We start from the raw sequence: 26,893 nt of genomic DNA on the forward strand, positions 1-26,893 counted from the left end.
AGGGTTGGGCAAGAACTAGTACTAGGAAATGAATCGGTGCCTGGGAGGTCCAACACAACAGAATCTAAGATTAATCTTTATATTATAAGGAGAGCCTGTTCTCTGCCACAGAGAGGGGGACCTAACTGGAAAAAAAAAAAAAAGCCCAACCCAACAAATAATTTGCTTTTACTGTTTAAAACCTTCTACCCAAGATGTAAACAGTTTTGAAAATAAGGATTGGAATAGTAGAAAGTCAGTAAAAAAAAGTAGAATTATGGAATTCACATTTGCCTGCACACATGCAGAATTAATTTCTTGTGGCATCCTTTTTGTATGATCAAGAAATGTGAAAAAACAAGAGACTTCTGCAAATACTTACTTTGTATACAACCTTTCAAACTATCATCTTCATGAGACCAAACACACTGCAATCTTTTAGCAGCTGAGAGCATGTGTGTGTAGATACGGAATGTGGAACAACATAGTTCTTCACATGTTTGTATTTGTGTGCAAGTATGTGTGCATGAAGAAATAGCCAAACATAATTTTGTTACACTCTGATGTAAAGGGTTGTCTCCTTACTTATTCTATGAAAGCATCTCTTTGCTAAGCACATGAAGAACTCCTTGCCAGCAGGTGACTCATGTCAAAAACCATCTTAGAGAAAGCAGAAACAAATCGAATTCACTGCTATATTGTTATTTAGTAAAAGACTAAAAGCCTTCCCTTGCAATTCCTCAAGCATAGAGATAAGTGTTTTTCCATCTCTCTCTCGAGATGTATTGCACCTTTCATTCAAAAGAGAAAACAAATCTCTGTCTTTTAAATAAATTTCTATCACATTCTTGTTGCCTTAGAGCATGCTCTTGGAGGGTGGAAGTTTGAGGTTCTCTTCAGCTTGCTGAAGCTCTTGTGTGGACTTCATGAAAGATGTGGTTGTGTGGCTATGGAAGGTTCTCTGTCCCTCTTAGAGAAACTGTGTGCTGGTGTAGCAAGGAGTTAGTGGATTTATTGGACCATTGAGACTTCACAGGCACAGGTGGAGTGTAGTGCACATACAGATCTATACGCATCCCCACAGGAATGTATTTCACACTAGCACATAGAATTTTTGTCTTAGTAGGCAAAACATCCATTTTCCTTATATTTGTTACGTGGTCAACCCTTTCTTATTGCTAACATATGACATCTGATATTATAATTTCTTACTTGTGCAGTTTTATCAATGCATGGAATTCTTTTTATCTGTATTTTATTGTATACTGTTAGGTGAAAACAAGAAGGAAGAGTGGACGTGATTTATGCAACCCATTTTCTTTGAGCTTCTCTATGTTTTGTAGACAAATATGTCTGGATGAAGCAATTTTGTTAATAACTTGATATGCAAAACTTTCTGAAATGCCTTTTTGGAAAAGAAGAAGTCAGAGGACAGATGTTGTATAGATTATTTTCAAAACACTGCTTGGTGGTTGCCATTACAGTATTTAGGACTACTGTTTTCATTCAGAGTGAATTAATTAGAGCTGTCTGAACCTGAAAGCAAAATAACTGCATGAAAAAAACCCACCTGTATGTGTGTCTATATACATTATTGAATGACATATTATTAATTTGTCATCTTCTAAAGTTCTGCATCCTACCAGCATTACTGTATTTTGTAGATATGGCTCCTTCTGTCTAAAGATATTGGTGAGCTTTCAGGTTTGGTTTCCTTTTCCCTCAAAGCCTCTCAGTTCCTCAGCAAACTTTATACCTACCGTAAGACATGGAACAGAAGATTCCAATTTTTAGCTGATGAAACTTATCAACATAGGGAGCAATGGACTATATATTAGCTAATGATGTCATCTAGTTGCCGTTTATTCTGGATAATAGCAGTAAAAGATTGAAGTTATTTTCAGAATTCAGGGAAGCAGGTTAATTTTTATATGGAGAGGAAATCCAAAGCTTTTCAGATTATATTATCTTTGTAAGCCTTCAATGTTGTAAACACAATCAGGTTTCAGGCTTTCCATACTTTGCTTGGAAATTGTTTCTTTCTGGTTGCCCAAATCAAATTGACATCTGTGGGTATTTCATGTTTAATAAATTGCACAGAGTAAAACATTTTTCACTTTAGATAATTGAATATACTTTTAAAATCTCTTTTCTTTCTTTTTTTTTTTTTTTTTCCCCCTAAAGAAACCTGGGGAGGAGCCACCGGAAGAAGATGAAAGCCTTAAAAGGGTTGATCCTTTACATCAACTTATTCTGCTATTCAGTCGAACAGCTTTGACTGAGAAATGGTAGGGATGGTGTGAGAGACTACAGAGTGTATGCAGATTTTCAGATTACTCCTGTATATGAAGTTATACATGTCTCTGTTCCAGTGAGATTGCATAGGCTAGGCCAAAACATACGCGTATGTACATATGGTGAGTTTGAGTTGCACTTGAACCTCTCTAGCCTGTGGTATGTAGAGATTTTAATGGGACTGATAATGAGGTATAAGGAGTTTCTAGAGACTAATAGATGCCGCTATATATATTTTTTACAGTTATGGATGCTGTGTTCAGGACATATTACACCCCTCTCTTCTGTTTCTGTGCTGTATTGGCAATTATATTCTGAATGTGAAATACAAGTATGTTCTTGGTCTAATTGAAGAACTGTGTTCTCTTCATTGGAAGGCATTTATGAAATTCTGAGCATTATGTTTGTAGCTGGCTTTACTTGTCAGTTTGTAGTAGTTAATCAAGTCCTCATTTTCCAATAAGACTTCTGAAATAAATTATTAGCATAGCAATTCTTTAAAAAGATTTTTAAGGTGCTTAAAAATGTTTTGCTGTTCCAATTCTACTATAATGACTCTACTATAATGAGAAAAACTTCCTGATTTTCTCTTTCCTCTCTTTTTTAACCAGCAAATTGGAAGAAGATTTCCTGTATATGGCATATGCTGACATTATGGCAAAGGTATTTTTTTTTTTCCTATCTGTTGCATCTTGTCTGTTATAATGAAGTTACTAAGGAAGATCAAGAGAAATTGTGTGTAAAGTGAAGGAAGGCTTAGCATCTTACGACTCTCCCCCTCCCCTGACTTACTAGTAAATGTTTTCTTTCTACATGGTATCAGAGCTGCCATGATGAAGATGATGATGATGGTGAAGAAGAAGTGAAGAGTTTTGAAGTAAGATTATACTTCTGTTTTGTTTTTCTTGTCATCGTAGACATTATTTCATAGCTTCCAACTGACATTTATGTTTCTTGGTTCATGGCTTACTGCAGCTTATTATGCCAGTGAACTGCATGACAGAAGCTGGATTGGCAGATATGTTGAAATATTCATAGTAGTAAACCAAAACCATATGTGGTATCACATAATATCAGATTATAAAGAGACTAATTTAGCAGATCATACATGCTTATCTGTTGACTTTTAACTTTTTAGTTGTTAAAGAGAAGTATTATGGGTAGTAATTTATTCTGGAAGTCTGATAATAACAGGCTGTGTATTGTGAAGTATCAAGTCCTAACTTTCCTCTGGGTAGTTAAAATACTGAAACAATACTGCTTTTTTGCAGTAGTAATTTGCATTCAGTACCATTAATTTATACAGTATTTTTATATTAGTGCTCCTTTGTAAAAGGTGAACTTTAATTCATCATTACTGCCAAGCTTTTTCTTATGTTGAGAATAGGAATTCTGTATTTATATTTTTGTTTAATTTTGAGTATTTAGTGACCATCACTGCAAAAGGAAACACAGTTACATGAGTTGATTTCAAGAGTATGAAATGACTCTTTATCATGTATTTGCTCTGGGATCTGTCTCTCTTTTTCCATTGATAACATGGAGTTTATAAGAAATTTGTCTATTCTGAGGGGCACTGAGGGAATTACCTTGTCGATATTTTTAGTATTTTTACATATATTAGCATATTACAATTCTAACATTAAAAGTTGTCTTAGCTCTTTCAAATCAGTTAATATGTATATCGTTTACCTTTACTAAAACACAGAAACATGAAATGCATTATTATTTCTTTTAAAATTTTTAAAATAGTGATTGATTTGATATATAACTACCTCTGTTCTTTTTATTTTTGAAGAGTGGTTTGGGACATATTTGCTTTTACTCCCATTGTTTTGTACACATCAGATGTTCTGTATGCTTTCTACATGATGCTGCATGAGACAGCACTGAATTATTTAACTATACGTTCTCTATCTGGCTGAAATCAGAAAGATTAACAATACAGAATTCTTTTCAGTCACTCAGAAGTTCTAGTCCACTTTAGTAGCAACTAAGATACCTAAAATATAAATTTCTCTTATCTAAGTGTAAATCCAAATTTCAGCACTATTTTTTCCTTTTCCCTGGAAATGCCATGTATGGCTTATCATTTACTAAACAAAAAATATTTATTTCTATAAGCTTTTTTCAGTTAGTCCATGCATGCTTGGTAGATATCAGCAGTCTTGTGCTTATAAATATGAACAATTATAAACATGAAGTCCTTGAAGTGAATGAACAAATTTATCAGTGAGGGATTTATTAGTGCTCCGTATCTAAATTATAATGGGTTCCTTGTTCAGAATTTATCTTTTGAGAGAAGATCCTATTAATTTGTTTCTCATTATTTTTTTCTGTAGCTATGAAACGTACGTTCAAACAATGTATTAATCTGTTCAAAAGACAATATATGTGTTTGATCAGTCACCTGCAGAAAAAAAATTTTGGACTTCTCTTTCTTATTACTATTTCGCTTCTTGTCCTTGCTCTTCCTTAAGGTGACAGGATCACAACGCAGCAAGGTAAAACAAAAAATATGTGTGTATTTGTCTGGGTCTAATTTTGTGACTTTTTTAGGCCCAACATCTTGGATAACTTCAACTAAGGGGTCTTGAAAGCATTTTTACCATCTCAATTCCAGCATGACATCTGTATCAAACCCTTCTTGTGCACAAACTCTTCTTACAGTTTTAAAGAATTATTTATGCCAAAACATGCTGTATAAAATTATGTTGCCGTTTTGGGGAAAACAGAGTGTCCTTTGGCTTGTTCATATTGTTTTGCTGTTCTTGCCTTTTGTGCATCAGTTATCTTCTTTCTGGCTATAACTTAATTTGAATTATTAAAATAATTTATTTGTCTCTTAAGGGAAAGCAGTTGGACTTTTCTTCTGTATCTTAGCAAATACAGTAGTATTGCTTCCGTTGGAAGCTGAGAGAGAGCATCAATTGTATTATAGTTTAGCTGTGACTCAGATTCTTTGGGTAAACTGAGTCTCTAGCCTTCATTGTGATAGTAGAACTCCATAGATAGATGATATTCCGTGATAGAAACTCCATTGCTACTCTGCACTTCAGTTGTTCCATGTTTTCTCCAGAAACATAGAGGCAATAGCTCTGAAATTTCAATGTTTCTTTCTTTATAGTGTCATAATTTCTAAAAGTTGCCCATGTCTTAAGCAAAAGCCTGTTTGCCTACTTTGTGCAAGTAGAAGTCTCAGTTCATGTTGTTGATCCAGGCTGCTTGCTGATAGTGATGTAAGGTTTTTGTTAAGGGAGGAGGTGTGGTGTAGCCAGTTTTTGGTTCTGAGGTATTTAAATTTAGTTACTTGTGTGGTTGCTAATGGCAGCTAGAGTAAGTACAGATGACTTGCTTGAGCTTGGGAATGCACAGATGTAGCAGATGGTCAGACTCCAGGCAGTAGCTTTGAAGTTCATTGCCTATGGCAATATGGGGAACAATTATAACATTCTCCATTGAAAAGAGCAAGGTGATTTTGGTGTTTTGGTTGCAAGCGCTTCTACTAACATTCAGTTCACACAAGAAAGAGGTTCCCATACAGCTGTGGAAAGAGAAGATGTATTTTAGGATCAACTTCCCTCTTACCCCTTAAAGAATTTGCATAGATCTGTTCTATTGTCATATGATAAAGGCAATATCCTGGATGATCAATATCCTCACAGAGACTTGCAGAAAATTCTTCATGAGATATCGTAATTGCCACAAACACAAAGTACACATTACAGAACCCCAAAGGAAGCATGTAAGCAATCTATATAGTATAATTTCTTCTTTGTTTATTTCATTAATTCAGCTATTTGAATACTATATGGCTATCACTCTGGCTACCTGGATACTGTACACTAAATGCTATATAGTCCATAGAAAATGTCTTGCTGATTAAGAAGTGTTTTATAAAGGGGAAAAAACCCACAACAATAAATCATGCTTGCTTCCTTCATACATGTCAGCAAACAGGTGTAAAGATACAAGACCATAGATACCTGCTGTGTGTCTGCATGCAAGCGTTTGTGTGTTTGTTGCTGTCTGTCTGTCTGTCTATCTATGTAAAAGTTCAGTATTGAAGGCAGTTCTTTTATTCTGTGCTCTGTGTATGTGCGAAAAGACTGACTCGTGTATGGGAATAAAACTACTGCTCCCCTGGACTTTGAAGTCCTGAATCTTTTCACACCCAAAGCAACAGACCTTTGGGTAAGCTTAAAATGTGATAAGGACAAATGAATTTTGTCGGCAGTTTTCATGCCCGTGTCTCATGCAGCGTAGTCTCATTCTTGTGCAAATAATTTGTACTGGGATCACTGTGTGGACAGTAGAAAGGTCATGGTATAAACCCACAATAAAGTTATCTGTGCATTACTTTGTGCCTGTCTGCATTTGCCTGCTGGTATTCGCTTTGAATTATTATGATTATCTTTGCTCCTTGCCCTTTGACCCTAAGTTAACTTTCTAGCGTATTGAACAGACACTCAACTAACTCCCTGTAGAGTTTGTGTCACTGTCCCCCTTGACTCTATCTGATAGGAAATTCTTTTCATCAAAGTGTTTCGCTAGCTGAATGCAAATAGGTTCCTTCATTTGAGTCACTGACTCTCCTGGTTTGCTACATATTAATGTGCTCTAAATATGTGCAGGATGGGAATTCAAGAAAAGGAATCAAAAGCTAGCTCACCTTTTTAAAATCAACAGGCTTAAATTGGCTCTTCACAGGAAGAAAAGAAATGGGGGGAGATAGAGCTTCCAATGCCAGTTTTCTTCATCGCTGTTACTGGTAGCATCTTTATTGATAGACTTTTGTATTGACTGGACTTTTGTCAAAATGATACATTATGCTGTCACTTCTCAGGCACAGAAAGACTTGCAAGTTCCAGTTCATACAAATAAGGCAAATCCTTAAGGGATGGTCCCTGTCATCTCTCACTGTCACAGTCTGCATAAGTGGAGTGACCATACAGCACATATTTACAATAAGCAATTATTTTTGTTAAAGACAGACAGGAATTAAGGTCAGACTCCATTAATAATGTAGTAATGCTTAGGAATGAAACATTCCTATTAATAAGCAAACATGGGTTTCTCATTAGGTTTTTCTACCCATAACAAAATGGATGTAACCTAATACATGGTTTCACTCACCACAACTACAGGTTATTTATACGTGGAATCATAGAATAGTTTGTGTTGGAAGGGAACTTTAGAGGTCATCTAGTCCAAAACCTGTGCAATAAGCAGGGACATCTTCCACGTGATCAGGTTGCTCAGAGCACCGTCCAACCTGAATGTCTCCAGGGATGGGGTATCTACCACCTCTCTGGGAACCTGTTCCAGTGTTTCACCATCCTCTGGTGAAAAAACCCCAAGTTTTTGACATAGTTTATCAAAAACCTAAGAAATGTGAAATATAATGCTGATAGAACAATCCTTACATTTTGCCCATGTGGATTAGTGTGCCAGCTACTGATACTGAGTAGCTTAGTGATGTCATAACATGTAATGACATGACATGAGTCAGCAGAACACCAGTATTTCTTTCTCTGAATATTGGTCGAATACATTAAACAATTTTGATGATTGCTATAATTATTTTGTGTGTTTAGCTGTTATATTACGAAACATATAATAGCTTTTTGCTATCTTGTTTGAAATTTGTTAAAAATTTGAAATTTGTTAAAAATTCATAAATAAGATGTTTTATTCCTCTTCAGTTTTCTTTTTCCCCTGATACTTTTCATATTGATGTTACCTCTTTTCCTTTCATCTCGCTATATTACAAAATCGCTAATGCTAGTGCCCAAGAAAGCTAAATAATTTACCGCTAATAAAATCAAACCAGCTTTTTTTTGCATACATTTTTTTCCCAGCTACATTTTAGGTTTAGTTTTATTATTTTTTAGGACTAACAGTTGTAAGATGAATGCAGGGAGTATTTTAAATTTTTGTGCAATCATTGAGTTTAGGTTAAAGTAGATAAAAACATATGTTTACTTAATAATTTTTAGTAAATCCCCTACTACCAGAAGTCTATTGGTTCTCTAAAATCTTGCAAAGAATTATAAAAAATAAATTGCTGTAGTTTTGATAAAAAGTTGCAAGCAGACTCCACTGACTGTGTATCTAAGAATGTGGTAGTTAATTTATACTTTTTAGTGATGATACTTAGACACCACTTTGAGGCATTTTCAGAAGTGTTTACTTGTATCATGGAAATAATATCAAATGACAGAAGGCTCATAGATGCCTGACACTGAGGCATATGAGTAATCCTAAACTCCGAAGAGTGTATAGAACAAGAAAGCACACCAGTTGAGGGAGAAATAGTTTTAGAACAGCCATTCATTTATTATGAAATTAACTCTTAAGTTCAATTGTACTTTAGTTTATATGCTAGCAGTTTCGTAGTCTCTAAATTCCCTGTTTACCTTATTCTTATATTTTATCATCTGCACTTTAAAGAATTCCTTTTGTTGAGTGATAATCTGGATAATGACAGAAATGAATATACAAAAGATACTTCAGCTCAGTGAGGTAAAATAGTGGATGTCGTATCATCAGTTCAATTAGAAAGAAAACTGTTGGGGTTGAAACTTTCAGCAGAAGCACAAATATGAGCTTGAAATTCCAGCAATTGAAATATTTCTGTAAGTAATATGGACAGCATATTTGATAAAATAAACGCTTCTTACCCTCTCTAAGTCATACATATTTAATTTGGGGAATTATAATGCATTGTCTTTTCATTTTGTGCATTAAGGTCTTTTTAGAACTGAAGAAGGCCAAAATGCGTGATTTAGGAAAAATTCAACTTCATTCATAAGCATAAAACAGCATGTATTGAACTTAAAGACTTAATATGTATAAATTGATATATATATTTAATATATATATATATCAAGATCCTGCTTGAGTACTTGGTGCTATATTTTAATACATAGCTTGTATTCATGCATGCCTGACATTAAAAGTAACAGTTTTGCCAGCCTAAGACCCAGATTTAAATAAGTTATTCTCTGGACCAAACAGAGGTTATGAGAAGTTTAAAATATGAAGACAACTCAAAGGAGAAGCATTCATCTTAGAATAGTTGAGTTGAAAGTAATTTCTGCTCTTTCAATCTTTTTGCGTATTTTTAAATTTATTTCATAATTTCATATTAAAGAAACACCACAAAAGCAACACACTGTAGAAGTACGGTCATACACTTGCAGTCCATGGCTGTGAGTTTAGTGGTAGCAGAAAACAAACCCCTTCATATGGCTTAGCTTCAAGGGAGAGTACAAGAGTCATTCTACCTATGATAATGATAAACTAATTAATGACAGTTAAAGGTTCTATTTTGATTTTGCAGGTTTGTTGCCTACAAATTCAAGCTAAGACTTCTGGTTTTGCCCAACTTGGTTGTTTGGTGGGGTTTTTTTTTTGGCATATTGGTTTTTAAATTCTTAAAAAACAACAAAAAAGCCAGAATGAAGTTGAGAATGTTTCAGTCTCTGCTTTCAGAGAGTATGATGAAAAAGTTTCTGTGGTTTTGTAGGTTGCTATAATCTGGGAATACATGTACATAGATTTTGAAGGGGTCAGCTTTTTTCTATATAAATGGAAAAGAGCCAAGATAAAATACACTTGTTTTTCTTTCACTTGTTTGTTTTTGTTGGGTTGGTTTTTTTTTTGTTGTTGTTGTTTGGTTGGATGGTTTGGTTTTGTTTTAATTCCGGTGAATTACTTTAATTGTTTCAATAGCAGAAAATTCAAACCACTGGCTAGTTATTTTGGTAGCGTTCTTGACGTAACTGGGGAGCACAGTAAGGTGCAAGAAACTGTTCTGGTAGCACAGATAACACTGTTAGGAGAAAACACATCTTAGAGAAATGGTGATACCATGACCAGCCAGCAGCATTATTAATGCTTTGTATGCAATGGGTGGCCAACTTCATATGGCACTACCATCACACATATATATAATTATATGTATTAAGATTGCATGGAGAAAGCAACAGTAAAAAAACATTGTCAAGCTGAAGAAAGCACCATGTTCTTTGGGGGTTATCCTCAAAGAATTTCTGCTTTTAGAAGAAATTTTTATAGTAGGTTTTTTGTTGGTAGGTTTTAATGAATTGTTTTGTTCTCTGCCTTGTTACTAGTGACCTAGACAATTTGATTTCCATGGGAAATGCCACTCTTCTCACTTTGAGCTGTTTGGCAATGCTTTGGAATGTTTCTACTGTTCTTCTGTAGTGCCAATGCAAGATGTGTGTGCACCTGGGCTTTTAGTCTGTAGGTGATGCAGATGCATCCTCACTATAAGTGTTCTTATAAACTTATCCAAAAACATTGTATAGTGAAAATAGTATAACTTTAGGCTTATGGGAAAAGAAGTGAATAATAAATCTTGCAATGGTAGAAAAATGAAAGATTGTTGGGTCTAAAAATAAAAGACCTGGAAATAGGAATTTTTTTTAAAAAAAAACCACTGGTCAGTTTTCAGTGACGTCTAAAGCAAAGGAAATTTCATTGTAGCTATATTGGAGCTGTGATGTCGTAATTTTCTCATAGTTTGGGGGGGGGGGGGGAGGTGTGTGCAGGGTGTGTATGTACGTATGTTTCTGTTTTGTTTTTGTTGAACTCCCAGGAAGAGGTTTAAACATGAAGGCAAAACTTTCAAACCTTAGCATGGCTAAATATGAAGCAAAGCTGCCATTTTTTTTTTCCTTTTGTGCCTCCATCTAGATCTGTCACATAATTTAAAGAAAAAAGAAAGATACAATTTAACCACAGGAGAGTTAATAGTGTGAAAAAAAAACCCTGATGAATTTTGTTTCCGCAGCACGATATTATCAAAGATTTAAGAAACAAATTTGCCAGCCTCGGCGAGAACTCTCTGGTAACAGCATAAATGTCTGTGTTGGTTTGCTTTTGAGTTAAAGGTTTCTTTTTCATTCATTTGAACATATTTCTCTTTTTTACCTCTTTTTTAATTTAGTATTCATACCCTCTATTTAGCAAGCCTTCATTTTTTAAACCTCTTCCATCTTCCAATGTCTTTTTTCTGTAACTTGGATGGAAAGTTTATGGCAGCAAAGCTGTCATTCTGGCTACTTCTGCTGCAGCTGTTCCTGCTTTTAGGTCATACATGTTTTGGGCGTTGTGTTTTTGGACATGATACTAACTGATTGTGTCATGTTCCTTTTGAGTAAGCTTTTTACCACGCCATCTGATGGACTCACTGTCATAGGGCTCTATGCAACTTCCATTTTGCAACTTATACTGCTTAGTCATCCTCAATTCTCCAGCAAACTTCAATTTACTTGGTGAAAGTTCAAACTCATCTGGAATTAACTGTGCCTTTATGTTTGCTCTTTCTGTTCTTCTTTATGTTTTCAGTAGTAGTTTAAATTACAAAGAACAAACTTCACCATTGCTCAAGCAACGTCATGCAGTATCGTTTGTTGCCGCTAGAGAATGCAAAATATAAAAGCACAGTGTATTCTATCAAATATTCTGTTGGTAGGGTGGGCAACCTATATTGTAATATAATGTTATGTTTTGAAAAAAATTCTGAGATGCTTCTGTAACTCTGGTATTCATCAACAACTTGCAACTCAAGAGCCACATACTGAGCAGTATGAAGTTATGGTTACGCTATAGAAGATTTTTATAAGAGTATGAACTGTTGCACAAAAACATGGCAAAAAAAGTGCAAGTTTGATATATGCAGTATATATATATATAATGAACGTGGGCTTTGAACTAACCTAACTATTTACAATTGAGATGACTCTTTTCAGATAAACTGCTAAAAGCATATTAAAGAAAAATACCAAGGGGAGAATATTACTTGAACAATGTTAAATATCTGTTCAGTAGCATTGTATGTATTAAAGTGGTCCATGATGTTGCCATAGAGCCCATATACTAAGAGAAAACCAAAAACCTTTGGAGAACTGGTAGTAACTGAAATCATCATCTTAAATGACTGGAATTTTTATTCAGGAAAAAGAAATGGAAAAGCAAAAACTTCTGTATCAACAAGCCAGACTGCATGACCGGGGTGCTGCTGAGATGGTTCTGCAGACAATCAGTGCAAGTAAAGGTAATATTTGTTGTGTTGATTACATACTAATATTTTTTTCTGATGAACTTTGAAACAGTTGTAATTTTTATCAGGGAAAACCTACAGATGGTTGGCACTAAAGTTTGTTTCAAAATCTACCCAGAGTTTCAAAAAGTTTTAACAACTAATCCAGAAAAATATAATGAGGTGGTGGTTGTTGTTATTGCTATTATTAATGATGTGATGATTGAGAGGAAGCTTTAGTTCATAGCTTTAGCAGAGCACAATGACAAAATGATCTCCTAATTCTTGGATGAATGTGTACAGTTCTGAATTAGGTGTAGACTTTGGTCCATTTCCCTCCTTCCCCTCCCCAAATGTGTACTTTATTGGCTTACTTTAAAAAAAAAACATTTTGCAAATGTTAATGATGCCTTTGTCCCTTAAACACCACCTTGCACTAATGTTCGATGCTTTCATTGTTCTGTGATTTGTTTCTACATTAGTGATGTTTTAAAAAAAATCTGCTTAAAATGTCATTAACCATAACTAAATGCTTTGAATCACTGTCACTTTCTGGAGAAACAGGAAAAAAAATCTAAAGTGGAAGAGAAGACACACTGTTAAAATTGAAAGCTAACTTAAAATTGTGCACCTGTTTTAAATCAACTGTTAGATACTCTAGCAAATGAAATGTGATTTGTATTCATTGAGCTCAGTTTTTGCCGTCCTCTATCTTGCTTCTCTCGTGTGCTGTGTGTACGTTACAATATGTCTATAGGCCCATAGGAAGGTATTAATTCACACTAGAAATCATGAAAGAGAAACAGATCTCTCTTACAAGAGAAACAGAAAGGCTTCTCCTGATAAACTACCATTTCAGTCATTGTACAAGTAATACAACATTCTTGGTTTTATATATGACCTATATTTTAAAATAATTTTAAGGTGAGATGGGGCCAATGGTTGCAGCTACACTAAAGCTGGGGATTGCAATCTTAAATGGAGGAAATTCTACTGTTCAACAGGTAAGGTACTAATTTATTTTCACCCATTCCAGTCTGCATAGGCCTTTATACTATGGTTTATTACTATTGTAGTAGTGCATTATGTAAAGTAACTGAAGTAACTGTTTGTCAGATCCTATTTGTCCTCTGACTCTCATTCCCAGTTGAAAATAGCATACCAAAGTACCTTGTTTGCTAGGTATATATTTGCTAGATATGTATTTCTTATTTGTGTACATATAACTCATTTACAGAATAAAAGGCTAAAAGAGATTTATTTTGCACTTCAGCTGGAAGGGGGAAATTTTATGTTAAATCATTAGCTTCTACAGGAAGTGTATGGGAGGGAAGGATTTCTTGGAAGATTGCCATTGCTCTGTAGCTAGTAGAGCAAAATTGGTGATGTGTATTCACCAGAAAAACCAAGTTACACAACTTCAGAAATCCTTAGCGTATGCTATGGAGAATCTTGTTGATAAAAGCGGAGAACTCAAACTTGATGTATTAATCTATAGAAACAGAATGTGATGAACAGGGTAAAAGTCTGAAATACAGTAATCTGCACTGCTACAGAGTTTTGTATTAAGATTCCCATGTCTAGATAGATTCATACCTGTCATTATTGCATTGCTGTAAGACATTTTGAAGGGTACAGACAACTGGGAACAGTTAAGGTCACAAATTAAACAACCAGCTGGATGCAGCCAAGAAGAATGATCTTTTCAGGGTCTGTCATTACCAGGAATTAACTGGAAAGACCACAAATTGTGCAGAAAAGTATCTGTTTGAACTATTGCCAGTTCTTTACGATGTCATGATACTAAATCACTTTGGAAAATCATGACATTTGTACATAGTTATTTATTCTGAATTTGTACTGCTACTATCTAAATTTTAAAATTTTTTTAAAAATTATTTGATAAAGCCTTAACTAATAAGAATGCAGGAAACAGTTATATTTACAATAATACTAATGCTACTAGTCTGAATGACATTCTTATGAGAGCATTAGTAATACAGTTAGAACTGCTACTTTTCAGTTGCCTCATTTCTACCTGTTTTTTCTGATGTTATGCTCACCTTTCCAATTTTCCTAAATTCCTAAAAATCAAGTCTAAAATTGGTCCTAAAATCAAGTCTTCTTGGGAAAAGTCATCTTCATTCTCTGGAGTTCTTTGATTAGTATGTTGCTGTTCTGTGACAGCACCATACTAATCTGTTCTATGGGAGTGTTCTTCTGTGATCATGAGTCTACTTGAGGTTATGCTGGTATATTCTGTTAACAATGCCTGCTTATGTGCTCTTTTGGCAGTTACGTATTACCCTTTATCGCTATTATTCTTGTTATTTTCAAAAAGAATTTCACCTCATTCACAACATGAATACTTGTAAAATTACTACTAAAATGAATGTCAAACTTTGTGACTTTTGTTCACACCTGGGATTTCTGGTATCATCCTATACCTTCACTTGACAACACGTTGCGTTCTAAAATCAGAGTTCACTCCACTGAACAACTTCTTGTTATTGCAATGTATTATCAGATAGGTGTTACACATTATGATAAAGCAAAAAAAAACCAAAACAAAACAAAAAAACAAGAAAAACCCCCAAACAAACAAAAAAACTCCTTAAATGAATACCGATATGCTGTTGCAGCTAATATAATTTGAACCGAACTGAGGTTATGACAAGCCCAGTCCAGTGCTGAAACCAGTGCTAATGCAAATCTGTGGCCCAGTTGGCAAGATTGTATTTATATTAAACACTAAATTCTGCTGGCTATGTTGACTTTAGTTGCTACATGTATTTTCTGTGTATTTTTTAAGGACTATCCAAAGTAGGTGACCTTATTTTCTGTCAAGGACTTGAGTATTAAATGCTCTTTTTACTTTTGATGCCTGGATTTTTGTCCGCAAGTCTCCCTCCTCTAATTTGTAAATAGTAGAGATATTTCAAAACATCAGCAGCACTAGTAATCTGGAATCCATATAGTATTTAGTTAACTAGATTAACACATAGTATAAATATTAATTCTCTGCCGTGAATTGTTTTTACTGTAGAAAATGCTGGACTACCTCAAAGATAAAAAGGATGTGGGATTTTTTCAGAGCCTTGCTGGCCTTATGCAGTCCTGTAGGTAAGAAAATATGTACTTTAAACATTGCTATTTTGAATTTAAGTTTTTACCCATGGGATTTATACTTTTGGGAAGATTTTCTACATATATTTTTGAAAAGAGCAGCTGGATATTGTAATGTGCTAGATTTGGGAAAAAGAACAAGGTGGTGCTCATGGTATGAAAATCTTCATATTGTATAGATCCTCCTTGAAAAGGAGTTCTCTTCAGAAGTGTTTATGTCATTTGTGTCTACCATAGATATGCCAGAAGAAAACTCCAGTTAGGAACATTCCTCAGGGGCTAATTCTTAACTCTTGGAATATCTTGTAAATCTTGTAGGCACCAAGTTAATAACCAATGTTAAGTCATCATAAAGATTTGGGGAAAACCCAACTTTGTTAGAAATATTAATAGGTCTTTTTAGAAGACAGAAAAAAGGAATGTAATAGTTGTCTTTTAATAAACTGTGATACTGTGAGTTTTTTGTTCATTCATATGTATATTTTTTTATTCATAGTTCCTAATAATAAACCATATCACTAAAAATGTATTAATGGACATAAATCATAGGACTAAAAGGGTGCTATGTTATATCCTTTTTTCTTAACACTGTCTTTGGCCAAGCTTAATTTTGAAATAGTGAGGTTTCTCGCCAGCAGAACTACTGCTGTAGTTCATCTGTGTTCATCAGACTTTAATAATCATTCTTGCTTATGCATAAAATTTATCCATGGCATGGATAGATGAGATGGTAAACCATGAAAGGCTGAAATTTGCAGATTCACATATGGAATTATGTAAGCATGTATATTACTTAAATATAGCTCGTTGAATTGCATAGTCCCTTTAAGCAGCTTCACTTTTGCTCCATATGGAGGGAGTGGAACAATGAGTGGAACTAATATCATTACTAGTTTCTCAATCGGCCTTGACGCTTGGGATGAACTTGGCTACAATATAGAAGACTTCCTTTTAACTCCTAGATAAGCATGTATATCATAAACGCATACATTCACCCCTTTTTGTTCCATCATAATGAGATAAATTATTTTATCATTTGCAGGACAAAAGTATGTTAAGTCTGTAGAGCTGAGTTCCATAATCTTGTAGCAGACACGTACATTAAGCCACTCAAATGTATCTTCTTGACACTAGTATGATTCTATACTTAAATGAAATCACAAATGAAATTTCTCTATGTTTCACAAAATGAAATATTACATATATTTAGTTAAGCACAGGACAAATGTAATTTTTCTCATTGCAGTGTTCTTGACTTAAATGCATTTGAACGTCAGAACAAAGCAGAAGGTCTTGGAATGGTGACTGAGGAGGGATCAGGTACTATTATTGATTTAACAGAAATACTCTGTGAACTTTCCACTTTTACATTTTGCAGAAGCAAGCTGAATTCAAAAGAACCCTATAAATATATATGTAGAGCCCGAAGCTACAATATGATTCCTCAGTGTTTTATATTTAATTAGCCTACCTAAGCCCATGCTTGTCAATAGTAAATCACTAGCAGTATGCTGAGTTTCAGGACAATCTCAGAGGACTCCTACCCATCATCCTGAAGAAGTGAAGACATTACATGTAAAATTGAAAACAGATTCTAGTTACAGATAGCAGTGTTTATGCATCTAAAACATTTCAGAAGTCCCTAACCCGTTTCAGCATAAAATGAATTTAAGAGTTCCCAGCTGATTTCTTAAACTGTCTTGGCTGGAATGAAAATCAGACAATATAGTTAAGCCATAAGTTTGATATTAGAGGTTGAAGGAACTCTGTCTACTGTTTGGAAAAAAGCCTGCTGAGAAACCTTTTTCTTTGAAATCTTTTCTGTTTGTCTTTGGGGAAATATTACAAAATTTGTGTTTTATTTTTGATGTTCAACCAATTTGGCTTTCTAACCTTTGTGTTGTCAGTTCACTGTCAATTTCTTTCTGTCTGACAGTAAATTCTACTACTCCTTTACTGTGATTGTCTGGAACAATAGGTTCATGCTTATGTGACTTAATAGAACTACCAAATCACGTTTTCTCCCCTTCAGTATATTTTACAGTGCATTTTTATGTTTAAATCCAACAGTAACTTCATATTTTCATATTTTATCATAAAAAATGTAAAAAAGCTCAATGGTATAATCATTATTGCATTTGGGGTTTCATATTTCATACCTGCAACACGGCATATCTCATTGGCTATTGTGCCTGTACCTCTTTTTTTTTTTTTTGTGGCATATTTCCTGAATATTCAACTGCTTGTCTCAAATCCAAATCATAAAGTATCAAATTTTGCTGAATGACTTCAAGACTCATTATAAATGCTGCTTCTTCAGAAGTGCTCCAACACTTTAAATTATAGACAAAATCCTGTTAGACTTATATGCTTAAACAAAGTAAGGTCAAGCCATGCACATAAAATTTGGTCACAAGATTGTGGATTGAGCACTGATGCAGCTATCATCAGCACTGATCATCTGTAAGGTTTTGGCTGTTACTTTCATGTTTTACTGAAGATTATTCTGCACAACGTTTTGCTATTTTGGACAATATTTCTACTACTAAATAATTAAATTTATTATTTCTAATGTTGGATTTTGAAATGGACTGTAAAGATACCAGCTCATTGTTCTTTTGGCTTCTGCCTCTATTTCTAGTAATTACTGATTTTGCATACAAATATAAATAAATCTCTAAATGCTGCATAGTTCACTCTACCTATTTAGAGTACTTTTGTGCTTCCTCATTTGAGGGATTTTTCAAATTTTCTGTTTATTTGATCTTTGTCTTTTAATACAGAACTAATTTTGCCAAAACCAATACTAATTATATTTTGTGTCTGCTAAGAACAATTTCTCAACTTTTTTTTCTTTTTTTCCTTGTTTCTTTTTCTTTGATCTAATTGTCCCGTCCTCCCTTCCTCAGTCATCACTCATGAGCGTGGTAATTATTAATAACAACTGCCTATTCTTTATTTTTCCTGCTCTTAGCTTTGTGTCAGCACTGTACAGCTCCTGAACACCAACTGATTTTTTTGTTCCTGTAAGACTGTTAAACTAGTAGCTTCTTTTCTATTATTATTATTACAATTGTGTATTACCAAATTCTTGTTTTTTGTGTCAACTCTTCCCACTTTGTTCTTCCTCCCTTTCTCAGGATTTGCACAGTAACTGGCACACTAGATGTAAGAGCAGCAAGCTTTTTAAAACTCTTTTTTATTTTCTGTTCTTTTTAATTTATTTTCATTTTAGTGAGCCCAGTATTTGCAGTGGATCAATGTTTAAAATAAAAAATAAAAATCATACCTATACATACACAAATTCTTGTGCTTTAGTATTTATGTCGTGTATTGAATGTGGCTTTATCGCTGCATTGATTTGTGCAAGCACAGGAAATCAGTGGTGGATCCAGTGAGGATTTGAGGGTGGTTAGTAAGGAGAGGACTTGCCACTGGCTAGGTTTATCTAATGCAGTCAGGAGTTGATACAAGAAAGAGGTGGTGCATTGCTAATTTAAAGGAATCACTAATGTTTACAGGTGGCTCTTCCTTGCTCTGGAAGCTACTTGTGTTAAGGTTCATATACCTCAAAGGTTCCTTACTTCAGGTAAAGGAGCTGTTGTAGGAGCCTTGTAGGAGCTGTTGCCATGAGAAATGAGAATTATAATGCAATTCAGCAGGAACAGTGAGCTCAAACACAGCATGTCCTTTTGTTAGCCAAATGCTGGGGAGGGACATGATCTAGATTTTTATTTGTTTTCTCAGTGGAAATTTTTTTTTGGCAGATTAACAAAATTCTACACTTTGGATTATGTGTTTTCAGTTTCTTTGATACTGAGCAGTAGCAATGTCAAGATATGGTAATCACACTATGTCAAAGATTTCTTGGCACAAATCGATATTATTTGCTAACAGCACTTTTTTTATCTATTAATATCCAGCTATTAAAAATTCTAGAAAACAGAACAAAGCAAAGCCAAACAAAAAAAGGACTTACTTTTCCTTTTCAGGGTTACATTATTCTTGACATTATGCTATCTTCAAGTAATAATAGTTTTTTTTGTGTTATGAAGCACACCTTTTTCAGTTCACTGAAAAGTGGTATATGTAAGAGTTGTACAGGTACTGGTATTAATACCTGATGGCATTATGAAAGCCCAGCCAGTGTGCTTGTGGGAAACTGTAGTGAACATTTTCGGAGTATCCTATACTCTATGGGAGCCTGAGACCGTATGTCTTTTTGCAATCCTATCAATACTCATATGTAAATACTACAAAGGAAGTACCAAAGATGTGGAAATGTTTTGTTCCATCCCCCCCCCCTTTTTTTTTGAGGGAAATACTTACTTTATGAGTAATTAATTACTCCTCAATTAAAGATCATCTTATTGATTCCTAAGGGAAATGTGCACTGTAGCCTGTTTCTCATGTCATCTGAATGTGATGCAGAAAAATATTAAGGAGTAGTTGTCATTGAGTTTCCAATATATAAGCCTGAAACTATTCTTGCCAAGGTCAGAGACAAACTGCTGTTGACACTTAGGGGAATAGAATCAACTTTTCCTGAAGGGCAGTGTTGTTTCTGATCCCGTGTGAACCTTGGCAACAGGTAGAAAGCCCTGTACAGAGTCAACACAGATGTGACATTTATTGCTCTATTCCAACTGTTTCTTTGTGCTGTCCGCATCGTAAGCTCCTTGTCCTGATATTCCTCTGACTGGTACTACCTTCCCTTTCCAAACCCTGGAACCCCCACTGGTAACAACATTGATGGTTCTTTAGCAAATGTGTTTCTTACTTGTTTTTGTGATGTACTCAATGTTGTTTCTTCTGTCTGTATTTTGTTTTGATTGTTCTGTTTCCTTTTAAAAAAGGGCGGTTTGAAGTCAAGAACATATAGAAATTCTTATTTTGAAATACTTTTGCATTTTTCATTCATATGCTATTTCAAAGTGAGTCTCAAAAATCTTGAAAGTGCAATGTTTTTCTCCTTTGGGGAGACTTGTTTTACTTATCATAGGCAGTTAAAAATATAAGGTGTTATTTTTACATTTAGATTATTATACCTTTTTTGTCAGGAAAGCTCTATTTTTATTTTTAGTCTTTTAATATTAAGTCATAACATTATAAGTTCATAGGAGGTTGTTTAAATAAAATACAACTTTAGAATGAAATTTGGTCTAATAGTAAGTCTTAAAGGATTTTCTCTTAAACTAACTGACAGTGGTACATGTGTCATATAATAAAAGCTATCATAAGGGTGAATGTAATGTCATGGGTATTTTCAGTTATTAATAAGGTGAAATCAATAAATGAGCTTCTGTCCTTCACCAACCTAGCCCCACTTAGAATGGATGTTTAAATTCTGTGCAGTCAACTAAAGCCTATATTTTGGGAGTGCTTTCCACCTTTATCACTGGATTTGAGGCAGTGTTTGCATTTAAAAGAGAACATAAGTAGCTTCAGTTCAGAGAAATTGTTTGTTATGCATCACTTGGTAAGAAAAGTGCTTTTCTTACTTGAATTGGATTATTGAGAAGTCAAGGGCATGCAGCACTCACAGTCCGACCCAACATTGCCCAGGTCTTGTGATAAAAATAAATTAATTGAATAATCATGGGAGAGATTTGCTCTTATTTAAAAGCCATCAAAAAGGAGTTATATTCCTTTTTGAAGGCTGAATCTATTTGTATATTTCTGTGATATGTAGTATCAGACCAATGTTTCTGAGTCGTAGTAGATGTTAGATCTCTTCCACTGAGGATTTATTAAAAGAAAAAATAAGGTGAGAATTATTAAACTTGGACACATGCACTTTCAAGGAAAAACCCCACGTATTGCATTTTCATTCAATCTTTCTTTCATTTCCTACCCAACACCTCTGTTCCTATACATCACAAACACAAGCTCCCAGTTGTGCAAAAACTACAGGCTTAAAACCTTCATGTGTGTAAGCATATCATTTACATACAGCATGAGCACTGGCAGCATTTTGTCTAAGAAAATATGTATCAGAATATATATCATACCAAAATAAATTAATGAGCACAGTTTTGTCACGAATTAAAGACATACTATATGTAGTGTGTATGTTAGCAAGCTCATTATCTATGCAAATCTTTGTGCATACTGGCATGAATTTGTGTGCACAGCAGCAAAGGTTGTTCTCTCAGATTTTATGGAAAGAGATGGATGGATCTGCACTTCAATTCAGTAATTGCCAGTGAAACACCTCTTGCAGTCAATAAGTGACATCTTAAAATTAAAATTCCTGTCAATACCAGCATTGGTTTTAGTCATAATTTGATCAGCAGTTGAAATTGAAAACCAGGATTATTTTGAAGTTTATTATGGTGAAGCCATTTGAAATAAGAGTTTTTTTGCTTCATTTTGAAACACATAAAAATATTTCCAAAAGAAACAAACCTTTCAGTTTATGTGGAACAGTGTACCTTATTTCTAATTTTGCAGAATTTTACAATATCTTGTATTCATTTTGTGATTTTTTTTTACAGTGGAGCTAAATAAGAGACCCTTCCAAATCCTTCCAATATTAAAATTGGAACTTACTTTTGAAAAATTCCTAAATTCCAGTGGGTGTGCTAGAAGCCAGAAGATTGCTTCATAAAGTAATCTGTGCAACTGTTTTGATTTCTTTTTCTTACTGTTCTAAAAAATTTTACTTGATAAGAGGGCAAGGAAAATAGAGGTGGAAAAATGTTAAACTGTAACTTTGTAATTCTGTAGTCTTATTTCTCCAGATGGCTACTATTCTTGATTTGCAAGAACTACATGGTTGGGCCTTTTATGGGTTCGATTTTTCCAACCATAATACATCCTTGTGAGGAAATTTTTTAAATCATTGCCATCTCAGCAGTCAAGCTACATGCATTGTATATGTGAAGCTACAGGCTCCACCTGATATCTGCTTTCTGTAATGCTTATTTTCACAAAATATAAATATTTATCTGTATTAAAGTGGTGGGTTCATCTTGGCTAGGTGCCAGATGTCCACCAGGCAGCTTTATCATTTCCCTCCTCAGCAGGACACTGAGGGGAGAAAAATCAGAGAGAAAAAACCCTCACTACTTTCATAAAGCAAAAGGCCACATACAGAAGCAATGCTAAAGCAAAAGTTTATCTTCAACTTCCAATAAGTAGGTGATGTCCAGTCACTTTCCAGGAAGCAGGGCTTCATAGAGGTTTCTTCAGAAGACAAACTTTGTAAATAGTGAATACCTCCCCTGCTCACCCCCTTTCTTCTCCTTTCCCCTCTCTTTTATTGCTGAGCAGACATCATATGGTATGGAACATCCCTCTGGTCTGTTGGGGTAAGCTGTGTCACCTCCCAAGACCTTGCCCACCCTCAGCCTACTGGTGAGGGGGATGTTGGAGAGACAGACAGCCTTGGTGCTGTGCCAGAACTGCTCAGCAATGCCCAGAACTGGGGTGTGTTACTAGCACCCCTCTAACTACCGACAGCTGTGAGGGCTGCTGTGGGCAAAATTAACTCCCCCACAGCCAAACCCAATACAATCTACAAAGCACATGACTCTAAGTGTAACCTTAAGCCTAACAGAAGTTCAGTGAAATAAAAATTTTCAGTAAGAGACTAATTCTGCAGTAGAATCTCTACTCTAGCCTTTGTCCAGAAACATAAGAAAGTGTCTTGCAGGGCTGAACCTGCATATAATGTTGAATAATCTAAGCGCACAGGCACCTCTTTATTACGCCTTATTGCCTTCTCTGTAGTCATTAGTCATGACTGACATAAACAGTCATTTATATTTCATGGTTTAATTAGCTTAAATGGTTTTCAGTCTTCTGTGACTGAAGAACTATGTTACCTGTATTTATATCTGAGATGGAGAAAAATGTCATGGGATGTCATTCATAGCATTTGGCTCATTCTTGGAGACAGAAGTGCATATTGTTTGCCACTACCATAAGTACACATCTAACCTTTTTGAAAAAAGTTCAAGCTTTTTTCTTCTTTTAAATTTGAATTCAGTTACTTTTCTGGCTTCCTTTTGTTCACACATTAAAAATATTGTCTTGGTAGATGTACGATTTTGAAGTTCAGGTGAAAGCCAAAAATATCTCCCCATTAAAAAAAAAATAAAATTGAAAGTTTTAATGTTCATTTTGAGTTAGCTTAAAATTTTCTCTCCTTTCCTTTTGTTGCCTACAACTAGCACTTGGCCACATATACAAATGATGCATATTCTTAACACTAGAAGTTTAGATGGCTTCCATTTTTGTTGCCATATACATTCTGAATTCTTTTCCAAAGTTCTAAAAAGGAATTTTCTTACTTTCTGTAGGTGGACTTGATTGTTTTGAACATCTATGTTGTTATTCTGTGCCATTTTATTAGCTGTTCTACATTTTACTCAGTTGTGATTGTTTTCCTGGTTGAATGGTTGTTTCTCCTCTCCATGTGTCAGTGTATATAGTTAACTGTATGTATTGATATAATCGAAATAATGCTGTGTTGATTAAGGGCTTTTTACTATACTTTCTCCTGTGAAGTATCCAGAAAATATTTTGAAGCTTTATACATTTGGATATTAACTATTTACCAAAAAATGAACTGAAGGGCCAAATTCAGTAGAGTGCATTGGCATTTGGTCTATTTAATCGTGTTTATTGCTTTATTTTGTCAAGGGAGGCAAATGCCCAACATCCATTTTGTGTCAGTAGCAGACAGGTACTAAATCTTCAAATATTTCAGCTGAAACTATTTTTGAGAATTAATACAGCGGTATATTTAATGGGTTACTTTACAGTATTTTAAAACATAATAGTTTGAGGAAATAATTTTCATTACTGTTTGATGAAATTTCTGTTTTTTGAACTACCTTGTTTTCTGATGAATAGAAACCAAATTAATTATATCGTAACCTTTGTATGTAATGCAGCAATCATGCCCAGCAAAGTCTAGTAAGAATGTATTTCTTGGATTATTTCCAAAATGTTGCCAAGCTCATGCTGCCACGTTTATAAATCAAAAGTTAAGTTTCTTTTTTTTTTTTTTTAACCAAATAACTATCTGCCAAGCACAAGTCACATGTGCTTCAGATACATTGGTGGTTACAAATCTTCTCTCCTCTTCTTATTAAATATGGAGATTTTCTTCAGGGGCTGTGGAGTGTTACTTGGCAGCCTGTGATAATCTGCTTCCATCTGGCCTTTCTACAGGAGAAAAGGTGATGCAGGATGATGAGTTCACCTGTGACCTCTTCCGCTTCCTTCAGTTGCTCTGTGAAGGACATAACTCAGGTTTGTGGCAGGCTGCCAGTCAGCTAAATGAAGGTGATGGTAACTAAAGATAAAAACTCTTCACTGCTGAAGGTTTGGCAGCCTTCGTAAAAGATTGTTCAAAGTGGAGTAGTTGCTAGACTCTACCTGAAAGACAAATATTTTTGTGGAAAAAAATTGCCAGTTTTTTTTTTAATCAGCTTTAACTTTGTAGAGAAGCCAGTGTTTTCCAAAATTATGCGTTCTGGATCTTGACCTACCAGGAAAAGTAAATTTATATAGGAAAAAAATCATGGTTTACAACTTCTAGTAAATGAAGATTCAAAGGAAAAAATATGACACAAAGGTGTATTGTTCTTTGGCATTTGTATGCTTTCTGGTGTGTGCTGCTTGGCACCAGTCTCAGAATTGTATGTGAAATTATAACAATACGCACAATACCTTTCTTGAGGAAGCAGAATCCATTTTAAAGGACAAAACCAAATTAAATACATTATATTAAGTGTATTTTTATTGTTAAGTACCATTCCTTGTGTTTTCTGTGTCATCATTACAGAAGAAAAAGAAGGAAAAGTGCAAAAACCCAATTTTTTTAAACTGTTGGTCATAGTAATGATTTTATAATCAGGAATTGTATAATTATACTATTTAATTTTGCTTAACAAAATATATACTAGGTGGAATTATGTTGATATTGATGGAGTTCTAGAGTTGTAAAATTAGTCATAAATGAGATGAAAGTAAGGCTAAGATAAAGACTTACAGATGCAACAGATAGTCAAGCTTCTGGCTTTGGAAGTTCACTATTATGTTATCTCCGCAATAAAATACTGAAAAATCTGTAAAGGATTTGTTTAAAAAAAAAAAAGACGACAAATCCATGCCTCAAAGCTATGCTTTCCTACGTCATGATAATTCAAAATTAATTTTCAGGATTAGTATTCCAAGTCTTTAACAATTACATTTAAATTAAATTTTTATTTTCATTTTTAGATTTTCAGAACTACCTGAGAACTCAGACTGGTAACAACACAACTGTTAATATTATCATTTCCACTGTGGATTACTTATTAAGAGTTCAGGTAGGTTAACTTGCATATTAACTAATTGGATCACAATAATGAATTGCATCTATGCAATACATACCTTTTTATTTATTTATTTATTTAATTTATGTGGACCATGAAGTGAACGCTTATATGTGGAGAATGTCAAATTTCTTCATTTCTCTGGAATTTTCAGCAATACACGGTTTGCTGTACTACAAAACAAAACTTCATCCCCATCACAAAATGTTCTCTTTTATTAGAGGAACACATATATTTCTCAAGACACTTTTTCTGGTCACTGTTAGCCCACAGTGGTGAGAGAGGCTGTAATTCTCTACTGGTTGCAGTTCTTTAAGTTGTTAGTTTGTACTGTGAGAGTCGAAGGTAACATAGGTGTGAAACACTGATTTCAGCCATTATATGCAAGGATAAGATGGAGTTTGTTAACCAAGGAGAGCAGGCAGAAGGCAGATACCTGCTAAATGTACCAGTGAATTCGATTAGCCAGTTGTTGACTGAGACTGCCCTGTGACTGAAGGGTTCTCTTTTGTTGAAGATAAGCCTCAGCCAGCTGCTTTTCCATCCATGTTCAGGTTTAGTCTAAACACTGGGCTGTTTTGTGATGGTATGGAATGAAGTATAGGAACAGCACACCATTTTCTAAGGAGGAAAAAAAGCAAAGCAAAGTGCTAGATTAAAAATCCCTCAATCCTCTGAATTATCCCCCAAATCTTTAAATATTAAAATATTTAATTGTAACAACCCAGTGGAAGGTAATGAAAAAAGTCTGATTTGTTTACAGATTGGAGCTTGTGGAAGACATGAAAACACATTTTATGATAAATATTAATAATCATATTTTAGAAAAATACTGTGCAGGATAATATATTTTTGGTTGGGGGTGTGGAGTTTTTTGGCAGTGTTTTTTTGTTGTGTTTATTTTGTTTTTAAATTTATCTAGTTATATTTTCCCTTTAGCCACTTATTTATTGGGTCTGAGAATTCCAAACTTTGAAAAGTGGTGGGGTTTAAGTAGCTGTAGTTGTCAACATTGCTTTTTATCCTTATGCATTCTGTAGAACTTGTAGGGACGATACAATGATTTTAATTTCATTGCTTGCTTTGCTGA

The 26,893-nt window shown here is 34.5% G+C and overlaps 1 protein-coding gene across 1 annotated transcript in view; it reads left to right on the forward strand.

Annotated features, from left to right (window-relative positions):
• The window catches only part of RYR2 (ryanodine receptor 2), a gene marked incomplete at both ends in the record, with an annotated part of 388,405 nt that overhangs the window by 330,602 nt on the left and 30,910 nt on the right, over window positions 1-26,893 (forward strand). The window contains 9 exons of the mRNA XM_084261061.1: window positions 2,164-2,267; window positions 2,886-2,937; window positions 3,098-3,151; window positions 12,262-12,361; window positions 13,271-13,350; window positions 15,393-15,469; window positions 16,719-16,792; window positions 24,656-24,736; window positions 25,709-25,797. Coding sequence (XP_084117187.1) covers window positions 2,164-2,267; window positions 2,886-2,937; window positions 3,098-3,151; window positions 12,262-12,361; window positions 13,271-13,350; window positions 15,393-15,469; window positions 16,719-16,792; window positions 24,656-24,736; window positions 25,709-25,797 — 711 coding nt within the window. The remainder of the gene's footprint in view (window positions 1-2,163; window positions 2,268-2,885; window positions 2,938-3,097; window positions 3,152-12,261; window positions 12,362-13,270; window positions 13,351-15,392; window positions 15,470-16,718; window positions 16,793-24,655; window positions 24,737-25,708; window positions 25,798-26,893) is intronic.

Source organism: Gallinula chloropus (assembly GCF_964237585.1).
Source record: "Gallinula chloropus genome assembly, chromosome: 3".
Classification (NCBI taxonomy): Eukaryota; Metazoa; Chordata; class Aves; order Gruiformes; family Rallidae; genus Gallinula; species Gallinula chloropus.